At 44.4% G+C, this 20,641-nt stretch overlaps 1 protein-coding gene across 1 annotated transcript in view; it reads left to right on the forward strand.

Annotated features, from left to right (window-relative positions):
- Positions 1-298: 298 nt before the first annotated feature.
- ELAPOR2 (endosome-lysosome associated apoptosis and autophagy regulator family member 2) overlaps positions 299-20,641 on the forward strand; it is a 103,054-nt gene continuing 82,711 nt past the window's right edge. Inside the window, exon 1 of the mRNA XM_061368128.1 lies at positions 299-651. Coding sequence (XP_061224112.1) covers positions 523-651 — 129 coding nt within the window. The 5' untranslated portion in view covers positions 299-522. The remainder of the gene's footprint in view (positions 652-20,641) is intronic.

The following is a 20,641-nucleotide window of genomic DNA, read 5'->3' on the forward strand; positions in this document are numbered from 1 at the left end:
ACAGGGGGGACAGGGGCATCCTTGGCAGGGAGATAGGTCCAAGCATCCCGCATCACCGGGACTGCCATGCACAATGATGGGGCATCCCACAGGAGGGCCAGGACTGGGGGATTTATCCCGTAGAGCCTTTCGGGGCCGGGGAGGAGCTGCGGCATTTCACCCCTCGCTCTCGCTCCTGCCCCACAACCCTTGGGGCTGGGGCCATGCAACCTGGGGGTGCTGCCGTGCTCCCGCTTGCCACCCCGGGTCTGGACGAGCCTCGGCAACATGCGCCTGCGCTGCCTTCCTCCTCCTCCTCCTCCCGGCCCCTCCTCCCGGCTTTGGCGGTGCCGGCTGCCGGGAGCGGGCGGCCGGCGGGGCCGCTGCCGTCGGTGCCAGCCCCGGGGTTATGCCCGGGTGCAGGCGGGGCACAGGGCCAGGGACAGCTCGACCCTCCGGCCGCGGCCGGGGCAGGGCCAGGAGCAGGAGCAGGGGACGGTGATACCCGCCCGGGCCGGCCGAGGGTGCGCGCGGACGGTGAGGATGAGGATGAAGATAATGAGGATGCGGCGGGCCGGAGCGGAGCGGGGGTACCCGGGCAGCGCCTGGGTGTGCTGCTGCTGGCTGCTGGGCTGGCAAGCGGCCGCCCTGCAGCTGCCGCCCTGCGAAGAGGTGAGATTTGCCTCCTCCTCTGGGGTTTTCCCATCCGTAGGGGGTGTGTGTGGGATGCGCTGGCTCGGATGGGGGGTGGCACGTCAGGAAGGGGTTATTGCTGGTTGTTGTTCTCCCCTTCCCCTTTCCGGGCTGTTTGTGGGACGACATTAGGGTGAAGGACCCTCCGCCGTGGTGCTAGCAGGGCTCTGAGGGGCGGCCGAGACCCTGCATCACGCATTTACTGGCTCCTTTATAGCCGTCGGTGCCGAATTCCTCCCTCCCCCGTTGTCGCTGCTCTCTCCGGTGCGTGGAAACGGCAGAGCCGCCTCCAAACAAGCGGTACTCGGCGAGCCTCGCTGCTTCCCTAAATACCGTGTTAAATCAGTGCGAAGAACAGGGATGGTGGAGGAGGTGAAGCTGAGTCGCCCCAACCCATGTTAGCCCGGAGTGTCCCCATGTGCGTGACATGGGCAGAGAAACTTTCTGCCTCTCCTCTTGCAAAGACCAGTTACTGTAGGGAGCAGGGACCACTTTGCCCAGCAGGACAGTGATGCCCAGCTGCGGGTGGCCCAAAAGGAGCCCTGATGGAGGGGACCAGGGCTGAAGCTGTGCTCCAGGGTTTCCATCCTCACTCCTACATGCAGAGAGAGCCTCTCTGCTACTTTAAACGAGTGAGTGGATCTTTCTTGTGTTTTAAACCTAGGTGTAGGGGTGTGGAAGCTGGGTACCCCCTTTCCAAACAGGTCTTGGTGTCCAGGGTGCTGCTGTAGCAAGCAGAAACCTGTAAGTGGGTTGTCTGTGTTCAGCCGTCTTTCTCCCACCACTGTGAGGATGCCCCAGGAACAGAGCTTCCTCACCTCTCCTACTGCAGTTGCACTGGTTAGCAAGAAATAAGTTGTATATTCTCAGCCTGGGTTAGGGTGGATGACTGCAGCCAGATTGGCTGGCACAAGGTCCTGATCTATGCTTGTGTGCTATTGCAGTGTGGGACTTCTTTGGCTGGGGATGCAGGAGCTCATGTAGGGAAAGAAGATATCCCTGACCCAGGGAATATTCCCTCTTTGCCTATTGAATCTACTTTCTGTCTTCCAAGTAGCAGAGCCTCAGTGGGAGAGCCCAGTGCCTGTCTCACATGGGAAATCTTGCAGTAGGGGGACATGCTGGATATGTTTGGGCATGTTTCTCCTAAGCATCAGTCATCCTCAGGGAGATTTATGTAGCCACTGCTTTAAATTACCTATTTCCCTTTTCAGCCAGTGAAGGAAACAGGACCTTCACAGCTGATCTCATCCTGAAGGCTTTGCTTAAATAAACCTCTGCAGATGGTTAAAGGTGACAGAAGAATCTTAGCAGAGGTATTTTGAGCATCATGAATCAGGCTTTAGGTGTGCAAATTCCCTCCTGAGCCCCACTTCTGTGCCCCTTTGGACCAAAGTGCTTTTGCTTTCTGTTCAGAAGGATGGACTGTGTTGTTTTGATTTAGTATTCACTTGAATGCTCCTCGAGACAGAACCATCCCTCAGTCACATGGCTAAAAAGCTGTACAGTACTTGTGCTGGTGTGTGTGTGCAGCCATGGAACTGTATGTCCCAGGGAATATCATTACAAACACGTCTGGAGGGAGAAGAGACAAAGTGCTTGCAAACCCCCAGTGCATCGCATCAGCTGGTCTGCAGAAGGGAAGAGCAGAAGTTAATAAATAGTTCTTGTAGAACATGGCTAATACCTGGCTATTATGTGTTGGTCTCAAAGACTTTGCCATTTGCCCTAATTCGGCTTAATTCGAGTCATCTGCGTGTATCGCCATTAAAATCACGCCAGCTCCCATGGTGATTGACTCTGGTTTGGGCAGAATCAGACAGGGATGGAGTCACGCAATGAGAAACAACAGCCTGTTAGAGGGTACTGCAGTCCTTGGGAGGCTTGTAAAGGTCTTATTGTTTTGTACCCGAAAGGTTTGAGAAGCCCAAGGCTTAATGGACTGGCAGAGAGTTCATTTTGAATCTATAGGGGATCTGTCCTTTAGCTGCGCTTCTTTCCTCTCCCTTCCTTGACAGCTTGTTTTGCGGTTTCCTCACTGTTTGGAGAAGTACGGATGGCTGCCAGTTTGTGAGCTCTCTGTGCTGGTACAGCATTTGGAGCAGTGGGATCTCTGGCTATGCCTGAGGCTCCATGGTGCTCTGATTACATACATAGTAAAAATAATAATGGATAGCAAAGTCACTTTCCAGAAACCTTTTTGTCATTGGCTCCTTTCATCAGAGACTGTAGTAGTTCAGCACGTTGGGTTTAGGAAAGCTGGGTTTGTGCTGCAGAGCAAATGTACAAGCAGCTTGAATGAATGTTCCTGTGAGGTTTGGGAGGAAATTGATATAGCCATAAGCTTCTGGAATAACAGTGTTCCATGCAGGCTGTGATGACCATGCACTTCACGAGCTCTCCCTGAGCTCTCTGATGCCAGCAGCTCGTGTGAAGATCCTCAAGAGATGGAGGCAGGCTCAGCTTGGATGCTCAGGGTACCTCTGCGGTGCAAAATCTGGGGAGACCCACTGCTGTATCCTGTATTTCTGATGACTTGATAACTCAGATTAGGACAGTGGTAGAAGAATAACTGCTTGGTGAACTCTTTCTGCTTATGCCAATGATGGATGGGATACTAATGCACAAGTTTCATGTGTTGCATAAAATATGACTTGAAGCAGAGTTGACGACACCCATGGTTTTCAGTAACATTAAATACAGGTTCAGCTATTATGTTGGAACTGATATTTATGGCCATCCCCCTGTCACTTTGGGGATGTTACATCTTATTTTCCAGTGTTTGGTGCTTTTTCTTAACTTTCCAACTAAATTCATCTTCTTTGGTTTCCCTTATAGACTTGCCCAAATCTGAACAGATTTTGCTTTTAGGAAATTTTAACTGATACCCAGCCTAAATGGATCTTTTCTTCATTTCATCATTCCTTCCCTCTGTTGTTTTTGTAACCATAAAAAAGCCAACAATGCTGAATGACTCGTGACTCTTCTCTTGCTTCCCATTCAGCCAAATTGTTTGCAAAGAGAGATATGGAGTATCTGAGCTGCTGGCAAAAGTGTTTTCTTTCATATACCCTAAGTCTCAGTTACTGTGCAGATTGAGAGCAAACGCATACGCTTTTGCTACAGGTGATTCTGCTATGCTGGATGGTTTACCTGTCGTTTCAGTAGGCAGGTGAACCAAATATAGAATTATAAAGTGAACAGGAAAGGTAATGCTAAATGCCTTCTGTAAGGGAAAGTATTTTTGTACTAGTGTACGGAAATACTTCTGGAAATGATAAAGACACTAGGAGAAATTTAGTTGAACAAATCACTTGCAAGACAAAGGCAACGAAGTCTTAAGGAGGGAGGGGAAGCATGAAATTGAAACTAGGTCAAGTGCAGTGGACTAAGTGTGTTGAAATAATGCCAGATTTCATGATAAGGAAAGGTTAAAATGGGTTGTGTCTAAGTCAAATGTGAAGTATTTTAAGTATATTAGTATCCTAACTCAAGATATTAGGTACCAAGCGAAGCAGCCTGGGAAATGAGTTCTGTCATTGCATGTGAAGGATGGAGAGGAGATAAGTGTCAGTCTTGGAAGGATGTTATCTAAGTCAGCATGCCTGGCACCAAATGTGCATGGCAGGAGTAGCAGGGATGTCTGCTGGAAGGAATCCGAGTGTCTGAAACCCTCTTCTGTGGTAAGTAAATTGTACCTGCTAGGGAGAAGGGATGTGGATGGCTCTGTGGAGACAGGCTGTGTGCTCCTGGTAAAATGAGTTGGACAGATAATGAAAAACATCACTAGGATTCAGAAACTGTGAATGTTTGTTGTTTAGCTGGTTAATTCACACACAGGGGTCTCAGAGTGGTGCTGCCTAGGTAAGAAGGGAATAACTTGAGGGAGGAAGAGAAAGAAGAAGGTGCATTAATGCAGGGGGTAGGGAAAATCATTGAGATGCAAATCTTTAGGATAGGGTAGAAAGAAAAAGGCTTTCTGTGCACTTGGTTCAAAGTTATTACTTTTAAAAGTTGATACTTTTTTATTTTCATGTAACTGTGACTTCTTGATCTCTGGGATCCATTTGGTCTCTGTTGGCCTTACAATCTCTGAAGGGATTAGCCCATTGCTAAACATTTAGGAAGGAATTCTCCTGAGTCAGTTCCCTTGCTGTCCCTTGTTGGTATCCTTGTCCTGTTCTCTGAAACATCTGCACTGGCTATTTTGGCTGCAGGGCAGGAGCTATCTCTACCAGCTGCTGGGGTGATCCACTGTTGTATTCCCTGGTTCCTAAACACCCTGAAATATCTTAGACTCTTAATTTACGAACAGTTCATAGTCAGCAGAAGAGGCACTGAAAAGATTCCTAGATGGATGTATTATTTTTATCATTTCTTGCTACATGGAATTGTGCCTTTGAGGCAAAAAGAGATATTGTACAGCTTCCATTTGTGGTAATGGAAGGTCGTAAAGATAAGGAAAGTGCAGCCAAAACTATGCCATAAAACTGCTGACAATGAAGTCAATGGAGTGGAAACAGGTACAGAAAAGGTGAGAAGACAGATGTTGGGGCACAGAAAGCATCGCTACCACATCACATAATGGGGAAGCACAAGAGAAACTGGTGAGGTGTCAGAACTTGAAACTGGAGAAGGAAGACAGATGCTGGTATAAAAAATGGAAAGTGAGCCATGGTTGTAATGATTCAGGAATAAGAAAACTGGGCATGGCGGAAACTGCTGTAACAGACCATAAACTCAAAAGAGTAGTAGACATTAAGCCAACACAGGATTGCATTTCTTCCACCATCAAACACCGCTTGATCACTCAGGACAAGTATTTATCATCTGTAAAGAAGCCCATGATTTTCTCTTCTTTTTTTTTACCTCTTTGTTCCTCAAAGCTTTAGTAGATTGAGAGAGGCTGAGCAGGGACAGGAGCTCTGATGAGTTTCCTGATACCCACACATGGTGCCAACAGGGACCATCAGCGAGCTGCGTGTTGAGATGAGTGAATGCAGTGATTGGGGTTGTCACCTGCCTCCTTTGGCGGGGGGGGTGGGGGGGGCTGGTTGGGAAAGCTTCATCAGTGCCATGCATTGCTTTATGCCAGCTTGATGAGGACCCCTTGCCCTGTGAGTTGTGTCCTTGTGAAGGCATTGGCAGGGCTCCCATGGACTGGAATGGCCTTGGGGCAGAGCCAGGGGTTATTGGGACTTGCTCTGTGGGCAATGGGGAGATGCCATCAGAGGAGGCTTCCTTTATGTCATATGTGTCTGTTGCTGTCAATGCCTGCTGAAGAAAGTGGTAAGCACCAGTTAAGCTGGGCAACAATTTAAAAAGTGGAGAACAGATGAAGGCTGGGAATGAGAAAAGCAGCCTTGAACCCCTCATGCTTGAGATAGATAGGAAATAAGCAGTGTTTGGGAACAGGTTCCACATGTCTCCCAGACATTGACAAAGTTTATCAGTGGCCTTTACTGTGAAGGTCTTGTGCTGGTATCCAGCATGTTTACGTCTTTCCTAACACTTACACTTCCTTGGAAAAGAGTGTCCTTCCCACTCCTTGGTAATATTTTAGTTCATATCTTGGACCTGAAAATCTGTTTAGGGTTTGCTTGCTAGTTTTCAGTCTTTTGAAAGAGAAAATCTCTGGTTTTGAAGAAGAGGAATATTTAAAGACCCCTTTTTTTTTCAACAACTGCCTTTTAAAAACCCCAAACAACCCCCTTTTGACTACAAAGCATTAGCTTAATCTAATAATGACCTTGTTTCACCAGCATTATGATCCTCACCTTGATAAATAGCGCCAGACAGTAATCGCTGCCTGCTTGGGATGCAGGCTCACAGCTGATTTGGGATGATCTAAGATGACATGTGCAGCTAAGCTGCTGGCTCCTCTGTTTTGGTCCTGATGATCCTGTTACTGTGCTGAGTCAGAGCAAACACTGATTCATCTGAAAACTAACCTGCCAGGGTTAAAAGGGAAGAGAAAAGGAACAGAAAGAGGAGAATGGTGAGTGTTCAGCTGAGTGAATGGCAAAGAACACTCAGTTTACTCTCTGGGGGGTTAGAAGTAGTGCAGGAGGCTGGTACCTGTTTATTCCTAGAGCATAATATTTTTGTTGGATAGAGCTAGCCTGGATTTACACTGAGATAATGGCAAAGGGCTTGCATTTCCTGATACAGGGAGAAGGAAAACAGATGTGTGTCCTGAAGGTGTGAAAGAACTGGGTTGCTGCTTTGTTGTGGAGGTGTGTGCTCTGGCTTTAGTAATGCAGGCACTGTCTCTGCAGGGAAAGGTGTTTGCTGGTGGTAAGATATCTTTTCAGTGGAAAAAAAAAATAAATCATCCCAGATGATGGGCTATTCCCAACTAGGAAATTCCTTTAACAGAGAGTTTTTACTGCTACAAAGAGAGGACAAATCACTCATCCCGTTTTCCCTTGCTGGTGTGGCATTAACCTCTCGTATCTGTTAGTGTTTTATGGTTAAGAAATACAACACATAACACAGATGGTTTGTGGTGATACTTGAAGATTACAGGAAAGTACCTGCAGAAAATGATAGGAGCTGTATTGTTTGGTGGTGAAAATGCTGGGAAGCTTGATTTTCAGTTGTTTAGATTTGTTCCACCTTAGAGGTTTATATATTTTACAGTGATGATCCACAGGAAAGTGGGTGTTTGGTTAAAAGGTTATGCCCATCCTACTGAGTACAGGAGCATCAGGAGAAGAGATTCACCAAAACAGGGTAAGCTGGTCCATGACACTGGGCAGATCCCTAGCCCTCTTCTAGTTACTAGGGAGACACAGCCAAAAGAGCTATTTTCTATGTAATAGTTACCAATGTGTGTTACTAATGCTAATCTTATAATCCAATTTGATGAAAAAGCCCTGCTATGGGGAAAGGGTGACCTTTCCCTCTGAGGTTAGAACTGACCTGAATGTGCTTAGAGGTATTTCTGATGTGATGAATACGGTCAGGAAATCAAAATGCATCAGATAACCAAGCTAGAGGAAGAAGGGATGGGGAGTGCAAAACCTGAAGAGGCTATTAGGATAATTGCTGCTGTCTTGATAAAGTACAGTGTGCATTTAACAGTAGAGAAATCAGTGTCTAAATTGCAGAAAACTAAAATGCACTGAGGTGGAGGTTTCCAACAGCAAACTCAAGAGTAAAGGTGATTCAGACCTCAACTGTTGACTCTTAAAGCGTTTATTTCCCATAGCATTTCTAGTGGGATGTGAATTCCTTCTGGTTTTGTCCTTACTCTCTGAAGTTTCTCAAAGCAAGGTCTCCACACAGGCCAGCCATGTGTTATACACACATAGGGGAGGTGCCGTGTCTTGTGGGAGAAGCATGTCAGAAATGGATAGTTCCTGATTTTTTTACAAGGCTTTTATATCCATGGCTCCCTCCTGCTGACGGGTCAACAGCACTGATCAAATGCTGCTTGTTTCTGCTTAGCTGCTTTTCTTCTCCAGCTCTGTGGTTCCTTAAAGCAAATGAAGAAAAGGAAAGATTTCCCAAGACGGTTCTTTTCTTCTCTCTTTTGTTTGGTCTTATTTCATCCAAAAGGTTCAGATTTCTCTTGAAAGGAAGGAAACAGGGCCCCTAACCAGACTCCTAACAGCAAGATTTATGCTTGCATGGAGGGAATGTGAGCTGATGTGCATGTCTGGGATGCTGTGGGGAGACTGCTCAGTAGAATTGGAGTGAGGAAGCGATTCACCTCTTCACACCACACCTTTCTTGGCAAGCACCTGCCTGATGAGCAGCCTGTTCTACCTTGCGATGCATGTCAAGTGTCCGGGTTAGTAAAGTAATAGCTGTCTTCCCTAGAGCTGCTCAAGTAACCACTGAACCCAGGCCAACTGCTTCCTCTTCTAGAAGACCAGACAGGGTGACTCTGATTAACGCCTGGTTTTGATGCTGAATATAGGACTCAGCAGGGCTCTGAATTCTTCTTCTTTTGGCTGGAAGCCCACTGTGCTCTGTGTTAGTGGGAGGCAGGGGATCCAGAGGCGTTGCTCAATCCTGCACCAAAGCAGCACGTCCTGTTAGTGTCACAGCATCCTATTAGGGGTGCACAGACCAGGTATCACAAATAGCTCAGCACTGAGCTCTGTGCTGCTACTGAAATAGCTGTGATCGATGCTTAGATTCCCATTCACGCTACCTAAAAGGAACCATAATGTAAAAAAGAATCAATTCCCCTATCTCTCTGCTTTGCAGTGTTTTTAACTGCACTTAAAGCTAATCCTACTTAAATGTTTGCTGGCTTCTTGGAGGAGTCATTGCTTTTTTAGTTCCAGCCTTTAAATAAGAAAAGAAGTTGGTTTGCAGCATTGCCCATTGCAATACTGACCTGCTAATCTCTTGAACTGCTTTGCTAAAGAAGGGAAAAAAATTCCTTAAAACCTCATAGGGTGGTTATGCAGGAATCACAGCTTTCATTGGAAAAGGGATGGGGGAAATACTGCAGAGAAGAGGTGGAAAATGTAAATATTGTGAAGTGAAAATCTGGGAAGTTAAATGAAGTTGCAGAGTGTTTTAAATTCGTGTGGTACTTAAATAAATCATATGGATTTGATGGGGTAGAAGCAATGATGCCTGACTCAAGGTTTGGGGAGGCTTTTTGTGGCTGTTACTGGGAATACAATTTGATTAACAAACTTTGCTATTCTTCAGGTCTCACATTTACACTGTAAATAGGCTGATGAGGAGCCCAAGTAGCACCCCATTGTGCACACACATGTTTGGAAATCAAAGGAAATTGTTGGGGTGATATCCTGCTGTCATAGGCAGCCTCTAGCCTGATAAACGTGACAGGCCTAAGGAGCTGTGGTCCTCAAACTGTCCAAACACCCCAAGGTTTGTTAGTGTGCTCGCTGGCATGGATTTGCCCAGCACAGGATGGGACATTGCAATAGATGTTATGGATGAACTCCCCCCGTAGTCCTGCAGCTCCACAATAGAGATGAGTGGAGGCAGCTTTGACATGTGATGACTGTAACTGGGCACAGTTACTTGAATACCATGTTAGGAGTGCAGGTAGCACCCTCGTAGCTCTTCAGGACAGTAGAAAAACGGTGTGAACAGAAAACTTGCTCCAGTGATCCACGCATAGTCCAAGCATGAGGTCCTGGTGTTGTGGAAATAGCTGAGCACTGGACAGAACCAGCATTTCACATCATAAAAAGGGCTTATCTCACTCTTAACTGTACAAACCAGGGATCTAGTCTGACCTAAATGTCTAGTTGTCGAGACAGAGACAATTACCCTATTTTTTTCTCACCCAGAAAGGATGGTGTGATTTTTCTTCCCCTTTTCCATCACTGACGGCAGAGGTACCGTGGCTTATGTCCTGTAGATGCTCAACTTGTAGTTATCTAAAGTCAAATAAAACTAATCTGGCCCCATACGTGGAATTAAACTCTGCTGTGACTGAATTACATTAGCTGTTACACAAGCTACCAGGTTGTTTTGCAGTGGCCTGTAAGCTGCAGGGATGGGGGTGTTTTGATAAGGCTGGGACATTGCAGTGGTGGAGCTAGGGCTCCACAATGACCTAGTTACACTGGAGAAGGGACCTAAATCTTTGCCTCTGAACTGCTGAATTAAAATGGAAGCGCAGCAGGAGCACAGCCTTGGTCCTTGGTTCTGGAGAGCTATTTGCGAGTAAAGAGTTTTATTGTTTTGCCTTGTAACAGCTTCCTAGCAAAGGTGTCTTATCACACAGCAGAGGCCCTTCCTATCCAGGGAGTAATTAACATCAAGTTCATGCCAGTGTAAATTTCTGTCTATGATACATGCAGGATTAAACCTAACACGTAAGCTTGCATATAATGATCAGTTTGTAATTTATGGCAACTGTTTGTCAAATGGGCTAGACCTTGTATTTGGATTTAATTTCTCAGTACAAGAAGGCGGCTTTTCAATTTATGATTACTTACAATGTGCATGATTACAGGCTGGTTGCATTACCCAAGCAGGAAAAGCATCAAGGAATGCAGTTCTTTCTCCGTGTTGTACACTGGATCATATCTCATGGGTGCAAGGAATAGCAAGGGACATCTTGGGAGCTGTGCCTGCCTTTCCTTGTCCTGACTTTTCTCCCAGCCTATGGGCTAATGGGTCAATGCTGATTTGACTGATACAGCCATTGCAGTAACGTGTTGCCCTGACCCTTGAAGTGGGTTTAATGGTGCTGCAGCCAAAGCTCTGCCTATTGCTCTCACCCCCCAGCTCATACCTCAACCCAGCCTTGGCTCTATGGGAAGCTTGTAGCTCTATCTGGCTGCTAAAAATGCTAACACATTTGGATTTGTATCTGCCTCAAAAGCAGCCTTAGTGCTATGGGTAAATCTGGGCTTCAGGAGTGTGCACTGAGCAGGGTTGGGTTTGACCCTGCTACTGGAGGTCATTTTGATTAGAGTTAGCAGTGTGAATACAGGGAAGAGTCTAGAAGCTGAATGCAGCCGCTGGGTGAGTTAAATCGGAGATGTGTTTTCTCCATCATTTGCTTAGCTCAGGCCGCCTTGGGCTGCTAGCTTGTCCTTGATTTTATTTATGAGTTATTCTTGCAGTTGAAACAGACTCTGTGGGCTTGGAGGCAACCCAAGAGGGCAATATGGGATGAGGCTTCCTCATAAGAATATACAGTTACATATTTTTCTTGTCAGGCTGTGATTTAAGATCTTGCTTCAGTCAATGAATGGTTATTTCAGACGCATAATGCAGTTAAACACTCACAGAGGACATGGTCCTATCCTGGGGCAAGTGAGTGCAAGTCAGGCAGAAGTTCTTGAGCTAAACCTCCTATATGTGACCTCCCTCTGATGTTACAGGTGTCACCAGTCTCTTTTTTGTCTTTATTTTCCCCCAAAATGGAATATTCATAAAACCATGTGGCATTCCCAAAGTTGAGTATCGATTAAGATTCAGCTAAAAATTGTATATGTATAAAAAAAGGTTTTACTTGTTATGGGGTGCTTTTTTTTCCCTGTTTGAAAACATTCAACCATCTGGTCAGCAAACAAATAAAATGCTGCTTGATATTGGCAGCAAAGTATACACTGGAATGCAGCTAATGGGAGAAGGAAAGAGTTCACTGTCTTTCTGCAGTCTGGTGGGTTCTGGGTTTGCACTCTTTTTGCCTCACACAAGAAGACTCCTGAGTTAAATTTGAGTTTGTTAGGAGCAGAGTCTGGTCATGATCTTCATAAAGTAAATACAGCTTTGGCAAAGCCAAAAGTCAATAAAAACACTCCTATTTTTACCTCCCCCCAAGGATTAATTAGGCTCAGGGAAAGAAACACACCTGCTCTTCATTATGAGAGTCCTTACTTTGTAATTGTGTATGTAATGTAACAGTTAATGTTCTGGCTATAAAAACATTTACTGTCAATGTGAACACTGGTTAAAATCCTGTCTCAAGAAAATTACGTGAGTTCAAGTTTGAGTGCAAACCACTTGTGATACAAGTGATGTTGATGTGTGATAGGCACGCAGAAGTGACTAATAACCATAGCACTTAGCCCTCTTCTTTTGGGGACTATATATATATATTCATAGAGGAAATTTTGTATTCCCTTCCATGTGAAGGTTTATTTCACTGCATCTCTCCATGGCTGTGCTTAAAACTCAGCCTCCAAAGAAGTCGAAGTCTGAAAGGGAAAAGCTGAGCTCAGACTCATCCATCCCCATAGCTTGAGTGAGGAGCACACCAAGAGCACACAAAGCTGGGTCAATCATGATGAGGGAACGAGGGTTGGGCTTTTTACATCTGTACCCTGCAAGCCTTTGCAAGCCAAATCGCTTAGAAAAATGAACACAAGATCAGATGAGCTCAGACTTCCCTATAATAACAGTGTTGTTCCTTCTCCAGTGTTTTTGTGCTGCATGAAAAACTCACACACCTAATGGAAAAGATAAACAACAGCACAGGGGCAGGAGCAGGAGCTCTGCAAAACGCTTGTGCATGTACCTGGTTTTAAGCACATGAATAATTCCACTGAAGCTGGAAAACTAATGCTTTATTTAAGATGAAGTTCATGCTGAAATACCGTGCTGGATTAAAGTTAGGGAATTCTGTGAATTGCCAAGTCAATGCTCTGATATAACTGAGATACATTATTGAATTTAAACCTTTTATTTCCAGTAAACTGAAGATTTTCCTTTAGGTGAAGTGTTTTAAAAAATGCATTGACTGGTGTTCATTATAAGTATTTAAATGTTAAAACAGGTTGGTGTTCATTTCATGCTGCTTTTTGTGGGTTTTTGTAAAAATGCCTCTTTTGTTCTGTATTCCTTCAGCAGACTTTTAAAGACGAACTGATGATGTCCTTTTATATGCCTCTGAAAATGTTATTGGTGTAGCCGATTAGACAGGATGCTGCTGTGGGACTTTGCTACTGTAGAGGTAATGCAATGAAATGGGCCATATTGATTCCTCTAATGATTTAATCTGGCCATAGTCCTGGTCCTCACTGGATTAAAATGGCCAACTTCTACAACTGTATTACCTTTATACTGCTCCATGTAGAATCATAGGGTTGGGATGGAAGGGACCTTAAAGCTCACTCAGTTCCAACCCTCTGCCGTGGGCAGGGACACTTTCCAGTAGGTTGCTCCAAGCCCCTGTGTCCAACCTGGCCTTGAACACTGCCAGGGATGGGGCAGCCACAGCTTCTCTGGGCACCCTGTGCCAGCGCCTCAGCACCCTCACAGGGAAGAACTTCTGTCTGAGAGCTCATCTCAATCTCCCCTCTTTTCATTTAAAGCCATTCCCACTTGTGCTGTCCCTACATGCCCTTGTAAAAAGTCCCTCTCTCAACTGCAGTCCCACTTTAGCTACTCTAAAGTCTCCCCAGAGCCTTACAGATGAATGAGCCGGGATCCCTGTGAGGATGAGGGCAGTTTGGTGATAATTTGTGAACTGAATCCTTGAAGATGTATTTTCCCTTTGGATACTGTAACTGCAGGAGTTAAACTTGATTCAGAGTGATAGCTCAGTGACTGTAGTGGGCATATGGAAAAAGATGCACACGCCGTAGGATGCATTTGCAGATTCCCCAAAATGTTTATGTTGCACTAAATGGTTCACTCAGATTGGAGGAGCCTCATAGATAAATGTGCTATAATATTTACCTTAACATTTGCTCCATCTGTCTCATTTTTCTCAAGTACATCGATATATTTTTTTTTCCCACTGAAATTATCAGCTCAGGTCTTCATCTGAGGTAAATTATTTTACCATACTCTGCTGTTTTATGTCTAATGTAGTTCTACTTTGTTGACTCTATGCACCTCAAGAGCACCCAAAGGGAGGTTTTTCTTGTGTCCTGTCCTTTGAGAATATAAAAAAGGACCCAAATTTATCATCTTGCCTTGCATCTGATAAAGAGAGGATGTGACAAGAAGCGGGTTCACATAGCTGGTTCTTGAGGAACTACTGAAATTTGGTACAGCTTTGGTGTAGGGCTTCAGAAAGAGGGCAAAGAGCAGAAATAAAGATGGAGAAGTTATCTTAGGGGATGGAAAGCTGAATGCACAAGGAAAGCCTGGGGACAGCTTGTACATCTGTTGAGTAGAGGCTGCCTAGGGCCAAGGTCTGCTCAGTTGCCTTGAAGCAGTTGATTCATCTGGTTGTTGTCCATCTGATGTCTGGAACCTCCTGATGGCCTTGATTCCTTCATGAACCAAAGCACAGCAATTTTCCCTGTGGCTTTAAAGCTTCTGTTGGGATGCTGCAGATACGGTAGGTAATTGCCTTGGGATTTGGTTCTGGGCTATTAAATAGTTGCACCCTGATCTCTCTTTGTGCAGATTGCCTTCTGAATAGGCAACAGTCAGCAATGTACTCAAAAAAAAAAAAAAAAAAGATTCTCTTTTCATTTACGAGCCTTAAGTCTTGAATAGCTGGGAATAAAACATCAGGGTTGAAAAAGAGGAGGAATGAATAAAATCCAGCATATTAAAAGTTATAATTAGAACTGTGATAAATTTTGATACTGTCAGGCCTTCTCAACTGTAATAACTGGGTAGCTCTGAATAAAAAGCTTGAGTGTATTTGTAGCGAAGCATGGGTCTTGCCCTCGGAGAACAGTTCGGCTTATTACACGGTGCCAGCATGTGTGAATTAGAGTATGCTGTCCTGAGATTCCGTGAGTGGCTTTATCTAGTGTCCATATGCACACAAAGTTTGCATAAGATGCATTGTATAGTTGATGTTTGTGAATAATAGGCACTGAAATTTCCTATTCCTGAAAACAAAAGCTGGTTTGTGAGTATGGAAGTGACCTTGTGCAAACAGTTCTCTGCTGATGTGTCTGGATGCTGCTCTGTTACCGGGGTAGAGAGCAGGTGAGAGCTACCCAGCTGGCAGGGGACCATCCATCATAGAATCATAGAATAGTTTAGGTTGGAAGTGACCATCGAAGTTCACCCTGTCATAGAATCAGACTGGTTTGGGTTGGAAAGAACCTTAAGATCATCCAGTTCCAACCCCTCTGCCATGAGCAGGGATGCCTCACTCTAGACCATGTCACCCAAGCCCCATCCAGCCTGGCCTTGAACAGTATCAGTGATCGAGCATTTACCACTTCTCTGGGCAACCTGTGCCAGTGCCTCAGCACCCTCACTGTAAAGAACTTCTTCCTTATATCTAACCTGAACTTCCCCTATTCCAACCCCCCTACAATGAGCAGGGACATATTCTGATGCCACAATGGTACATGGACTGTGCGTGAGCATCTGGCATCTTGGAACACTTTGGGAAACATCTTCCATCAGTACCAAAAGCTTTCTTTGTCATAGAGAAGGCAGATGAGTGTCATCATGTGCGTGGTCTTGGAAGACCCTTCAGTAGTCAGCATCGCCATCACCTGCAGCTGTTGCCTGAAGCAGGATTTAGAAACTCCTTCCAAATGTGTCATGTGGAGCCAATTTGCCATTGTTCTCTCTGCAAGGTTGTTTATTTGTTTTGTGCTTTGACTGTTAAATACTGAACAACAGAACATGAGGGTTTAGTGAGTTTTCTCCTTTATAGTTTTGCATGTAGAAATTCATGATTATAGTTGTAAGTGGAGGGAGGGAAAATACTATCAAATCATAAGTGAGAGGCACTATGCCTCTTTTTACCTTTTTTATTGACATGAAAGAGTGGATAAGGGCTATATTCCCAGTAGTTAACAAAGCAAGTACTTAGGCTTTGTGTAGGATACTTAAATATTGACGGTTAAAAAGCTGTAGCCCATTAATTCTACTTTTGATGGGCCTATATGGGATTGTAAATATTGGCATTAAACTGACATTTTTTTCCTTAAGCCTAACATCTCTGTTAATGCTTCATATTTCAAGCTATTTGGCTTCAATACTGCAGGTTTAAGCCTTGAGAGCCCGCTTCAGCGAGGCGTTTAAGGGATCGGTCTTTTTTGGGCTGAGGTGAAGATGTGCCCAATACCACTCTGATCCTGTTCTCCCCTGCAAACTTGCACATGCAGTGACCTGAAAATGTCTTGCCACAAAAAAAGAACAAGTTAAAGAAGTTATTTTTAAATGCTTTTATTGAATATTGAAATAGGGCTTCCTGCTTTGGAAGGGAGAGCCTCAGGAAAAGGCATTGCCATTGACAAGGGTGGAAGCAGTAGCATCTCGTAACTTCTACAAAAGCTGATTCATGTTGTGTGGAAGCGAAGTGATATGAGGCATTTGGGTGAATATTAGTAGGGTAGTGTAAAATAACCACAGATGTGCTGCCACAGATAGTGAAAGAAGTTTAGCCACATAGCATGTTGTGTGTGTGTTTATGACACTTAAAATACTGTTACATGTGCATTTATTGTAGTGAATGAGACTCTCAGAGAAAGAAAAAAAACACAAAAAGTAACCCTTCATGGATGACTCTTAAACTGTAAGATTTTCGTGTCATGAATAGTGAAGAAGAGTTGTCATGTGTAGATTGGTAGTAATAAAAGTCATTCTCAGTTTGACAAATGATATTTATTTGGCTGTAAATTTGAGGAAAATTATAAAGCCTCATAGAAAGCTCATTGCAGTTAATGGAAAAATATTCATTTTATGAAAGTGGATGAAACCTGTCCAAATATTACTGTTGAGTGACTGCAAGCCTGGATGACTCAGTAACATCAGGACACCATAGTTAATACTAATACCTTTACAAACATCCTTTACCACCATGTTCTTCAATTTCCTCTTTAATCTGATGGGAATTTTTCAGAAGATTTGGGAGCTCACTGGAAAACAAGAAAAAAAAGATTTCCTTGTAATTATTTTCTAAAATCTTTTTGAGAAACAGTAGAGATTTGCAGGTGAATTTGCTAGGATTTGAAACTAAAGGATTAAAAACTCCACAACCCAAACCCCAGATTTCTGGGTTCATCAGAAACGTCCTTCTGATTGCTGGGAGACCCTGGCAGTTTGGAGGGATGCCTGGGTCAAAGCGGGGTTCTCCATCTTTTTGTTAGGAGCTAAACCCTTTCTGATACTTGCCTACATTTAAATCTTAATTCCTATATTACACTTTTACGTTTCTGCTACAGGGTTGTGTAGGAAACTCAGGTGTCATAGGAGGGACATGCTAAGGAGAAGAGAAGTCTTGAGTCTTCATTCCAAGCTGCAGAGCCCAACTGGGTGGATGTGCCTCACTACTCCATAGGCTGGAGCTAGGTGTGAATATGATTCATGTGTTCATGTGAATGTAATGTCAAGTTCAAACTTGCCCAGTTTCTGGGCTGTGTTTTAACTTGCTGGGGGAATTGTGAAGCTTTATACAGCCTTGAAGATAATATTTGTTTCATTACCTTTTTTCCAGCAGTCTCACATACCTCCTGCTTTGTGAGAAAGGGGCGCTATGGCCATGGTGAAGAAAAGGGAGTGATGCGGTAATAGGAATCTTTAGGGTTTTTGTTTTGCATGTGGAGTTGACTTCAGCCTGCATAAATGGCACTAAAGAACTCTCTGAGAAGAAAGACTTGTTGATGGAGATGAAACTACAATGTTAAGGGGTAATTAAGGTGTAAAGCAAGCTTTTGAAGCAGTGTTTAAAAGGGTCAACTACTGCTGCCTGTTTAGAATGTAATGGTCAGGTTAAAGAAAACCCTGGTCTGAATTAACACGAGCAAACAGGAAGGTTTTTTAGAATCTGAGCTGTTGGGCTTCTTTCAGTGTTTGAAATGGCATGGAATTCATCTGTCTGAGCCATGCTTCTCTAGTGGGCAACACTGCCATCTCCAACCTGCTTTCTACCATATCCCATACCGAGTCCACCCTCTGCCTGTGCTTGTTGACCACACAAGAAGTCCCATCATTTAGATGACTGAAATTGGATGAGATGGATCCATCCCACTTCTGTTTGTCAGCAGTGGTGATGGCCAGTGGCAGAGTTAGGGAGCTGGGGAAGTTTTGCCTTGGAGGTGTATGAAGGGTGTGATGTATGAACACTGTGTGAATGCATTCAAGAGCATGTTTAACTACTGGAGAGCCAAACCCAAAACTTGATGAGGTGTAAATGGACATGAGACTTGCCCTTTGGCTCTCTCCCCTCACTGGGTGGTGAAGTGCCTTCCTGTGTTGAAGGATTTAATGTTTGCTTTCCAAGAGCCCTGGTGCCAGGCACTTCCACTGACACACTCAGAAGAAGAAAATGGAGAAGTGAGAGGGGCTTAGCCACAGTAAATGAATTTTCATGGAGGTTAATTTTAAGGAGGGAAGGCTCTGAACTCTCCTTTGAGCTCTTTTAATATTTGTAAAGCTTTATGAGGATGAAAGGCTGTCTAAGTGCTCGGTGTTACAGTTCAGAACAGCAGATTACATGCCACTACCCTACAGTAAGCCAATGTACTGATGACAAGTCTATTACAAGTAAGGTCTGTCTGCTTATTGCATTCATCATCTTTTTACAAAGGGTAAAGTGTTATAAAGAGTTTTGTGGGAGAGCTGTGACAAAACAATTGCACCAATTTCTTTGTTCTGCACCAAAGACGATGCTTGTGTCAAAGTAGCAGACCTCTTCCTAAGAAGTTGTTGTTTAAGGCCAGAAATGGTAAAATCTGGCCTTATAGTCAAATCCAGTGAGACATTTAGACTGTAAAACCCTTTGAAAAAGGGCCACTGGTTCAAGAAGAGTAAGACTCCAAGTGGTTTAAGCATTATAACTGAATGAGTGTGTATGAGGAATGCATAGGGTTGATGCTGGGAATCCTGAATGGCAAATTGACACATCTCAGGTTAACAAAGGCTAGCAAAATATTCAACTCCAGGAGCTGGAAAGAACAATAATTAAATGTGTGGCAAAACACTGACAGGGGAGAACTGGGTACATCATATCCTGGCAGGAGCAGGGTCTGTAGAGGAGGAGGAGGTGGGGATGGGTGGTGCAGCCCACTGCAGCATTTGAATGGCTCCCTCATCCTGGAGACTGTCTGGCTGGAGGTTGGCTGGGCTGGATTTTGCACCAGAATTATATAAATTGATATTACAAGCTAAATTATATTATGTAATACTATATCATCTCCTAACTAGGCAGCTTATCTTTTCCTGCTCATAAAGTTTCTCTATAGTAATCCAGCAAATGCTGCTTGGATTTCAAGGCATTAGTTTGTAGAAAGGGTTGTGACAAACTTGAGGCTTACTGGCTGGAAAGGTCATCTCCATCTCTCTCCCGCCCCCTCCCCAGGCCAAGTTTGAGAATGAGAGTTGGCTAAGTTCTAGTGATGCGGGTGAGGGCGCATTACATGACTTGGTCATCCTGTGGGTGGGAGAGGGAAGGAAGGGGGGTGAGCTGGGGTGTGTAGCAGGTGTAACCCATTTACCACAGTGGCATCCAAAACACAGTCTATGATCACATTGTGTTTAGGGGCAGCAATTGTTTGTCATTTATGCAAAAGGAGAATCCATATTATTGCTGCTGACTAATATTCATTGAGTTGCAATCAAAATTCATTAAAATAATGAATGAATTTTGGTGCTAGTAGAGAAAAACCTTAAGTGATTCTAGACTACGTGGGAAGTTCTTGACTGTCTGCCATACAGACATGAGGACCCCATCCTGCAATACTCCAATGCCTCAGGGTAAGCTGTACGTATTCTCTGCTCTGTAGCAGAGTTGGTATCTTCTAGCCTTATTTTGCAGATGAAAAATAATGGCAGATGTGACTGGTTTATGTGTATCCAATTGCAGTTCAAGAAGGGTTGTTCCCATGTGGTTCTGAAAAATGGGCATTTGATCCCTCTGCATAATGATATTCCCATGTTCCAGGGCTGAGCTGGTGATCCATGTTACTACAGGGTTCCTGCTCACAGGTGAAGTCCCTGCCCCATGCAATGGACAGAACTATCAGCCTGGTCCCCTCTTCTGTTTCAGCCTGCAAAGCTGCATCTTCCCAGCACATTATCAGGGCACGGTTCAGAGTTTCTTCAGGACCTTTTATTTGGCTTGAATAGGTTGGATTTCTTAATGATGGAAAAAAATGACATCTAGAGTCCTAAAGAGATGGAAAGAGAAAGGGTTTTACAAAGGATTTGATGTTGGTCTGGTTTAGTTTCCACTGAAATGGGTGGAACTTCTGCTACTGATTGAAATGGCAGTGGACTTAGATTGGTCTCTATCACAATCTGTTGTTGGGGTGCATCCTTGAGGTTTCCAAAACTGTAGAGTGGAGGCTTGCACCCAGGTGAAAGCTTGAAAGAGGGCTCTAGAGGTGAGGTTTTCTGGTGGGCATTTGACTGAGCACTGTGCTCTCCAGTGTGTTGGAGCTGCCAGCAGTCAATACAGAGGTGTGAGAGAAGAGGTACAGGCAAAGATGGTCCATTTTTAGCTTGTAGGTCTAAGCCAAGCATCTTACACTGTCTTGCTCCTATCCTGATCCTGACTGTCCCTAGGACAAATTCTGAATTCTTTCAGATTTCATCTATTTTTAATTCAAATAGATTTTCATTTTTGCCTTTGGAGTGAGGAAAA

Source organism: Neopsephotus bourkii, unplaced genomic scaffold (genome assembly GCF_033783945.1).
Source record: "Neopsephotus bourkii isolate Nb327-2 ecotype Australia unplaced genomic scaffold, CSIRO-AGI_Nbou_v1 NB_1423, whole genome shotgun sequence".
In the NCBI taxonomy this organism is placed as follows: Eukaryota; Metazoa; Chordata; class Aves; order Psittaciformes; family Psittacidae; genus Neopsephotus; species Neopsephotus bourkii.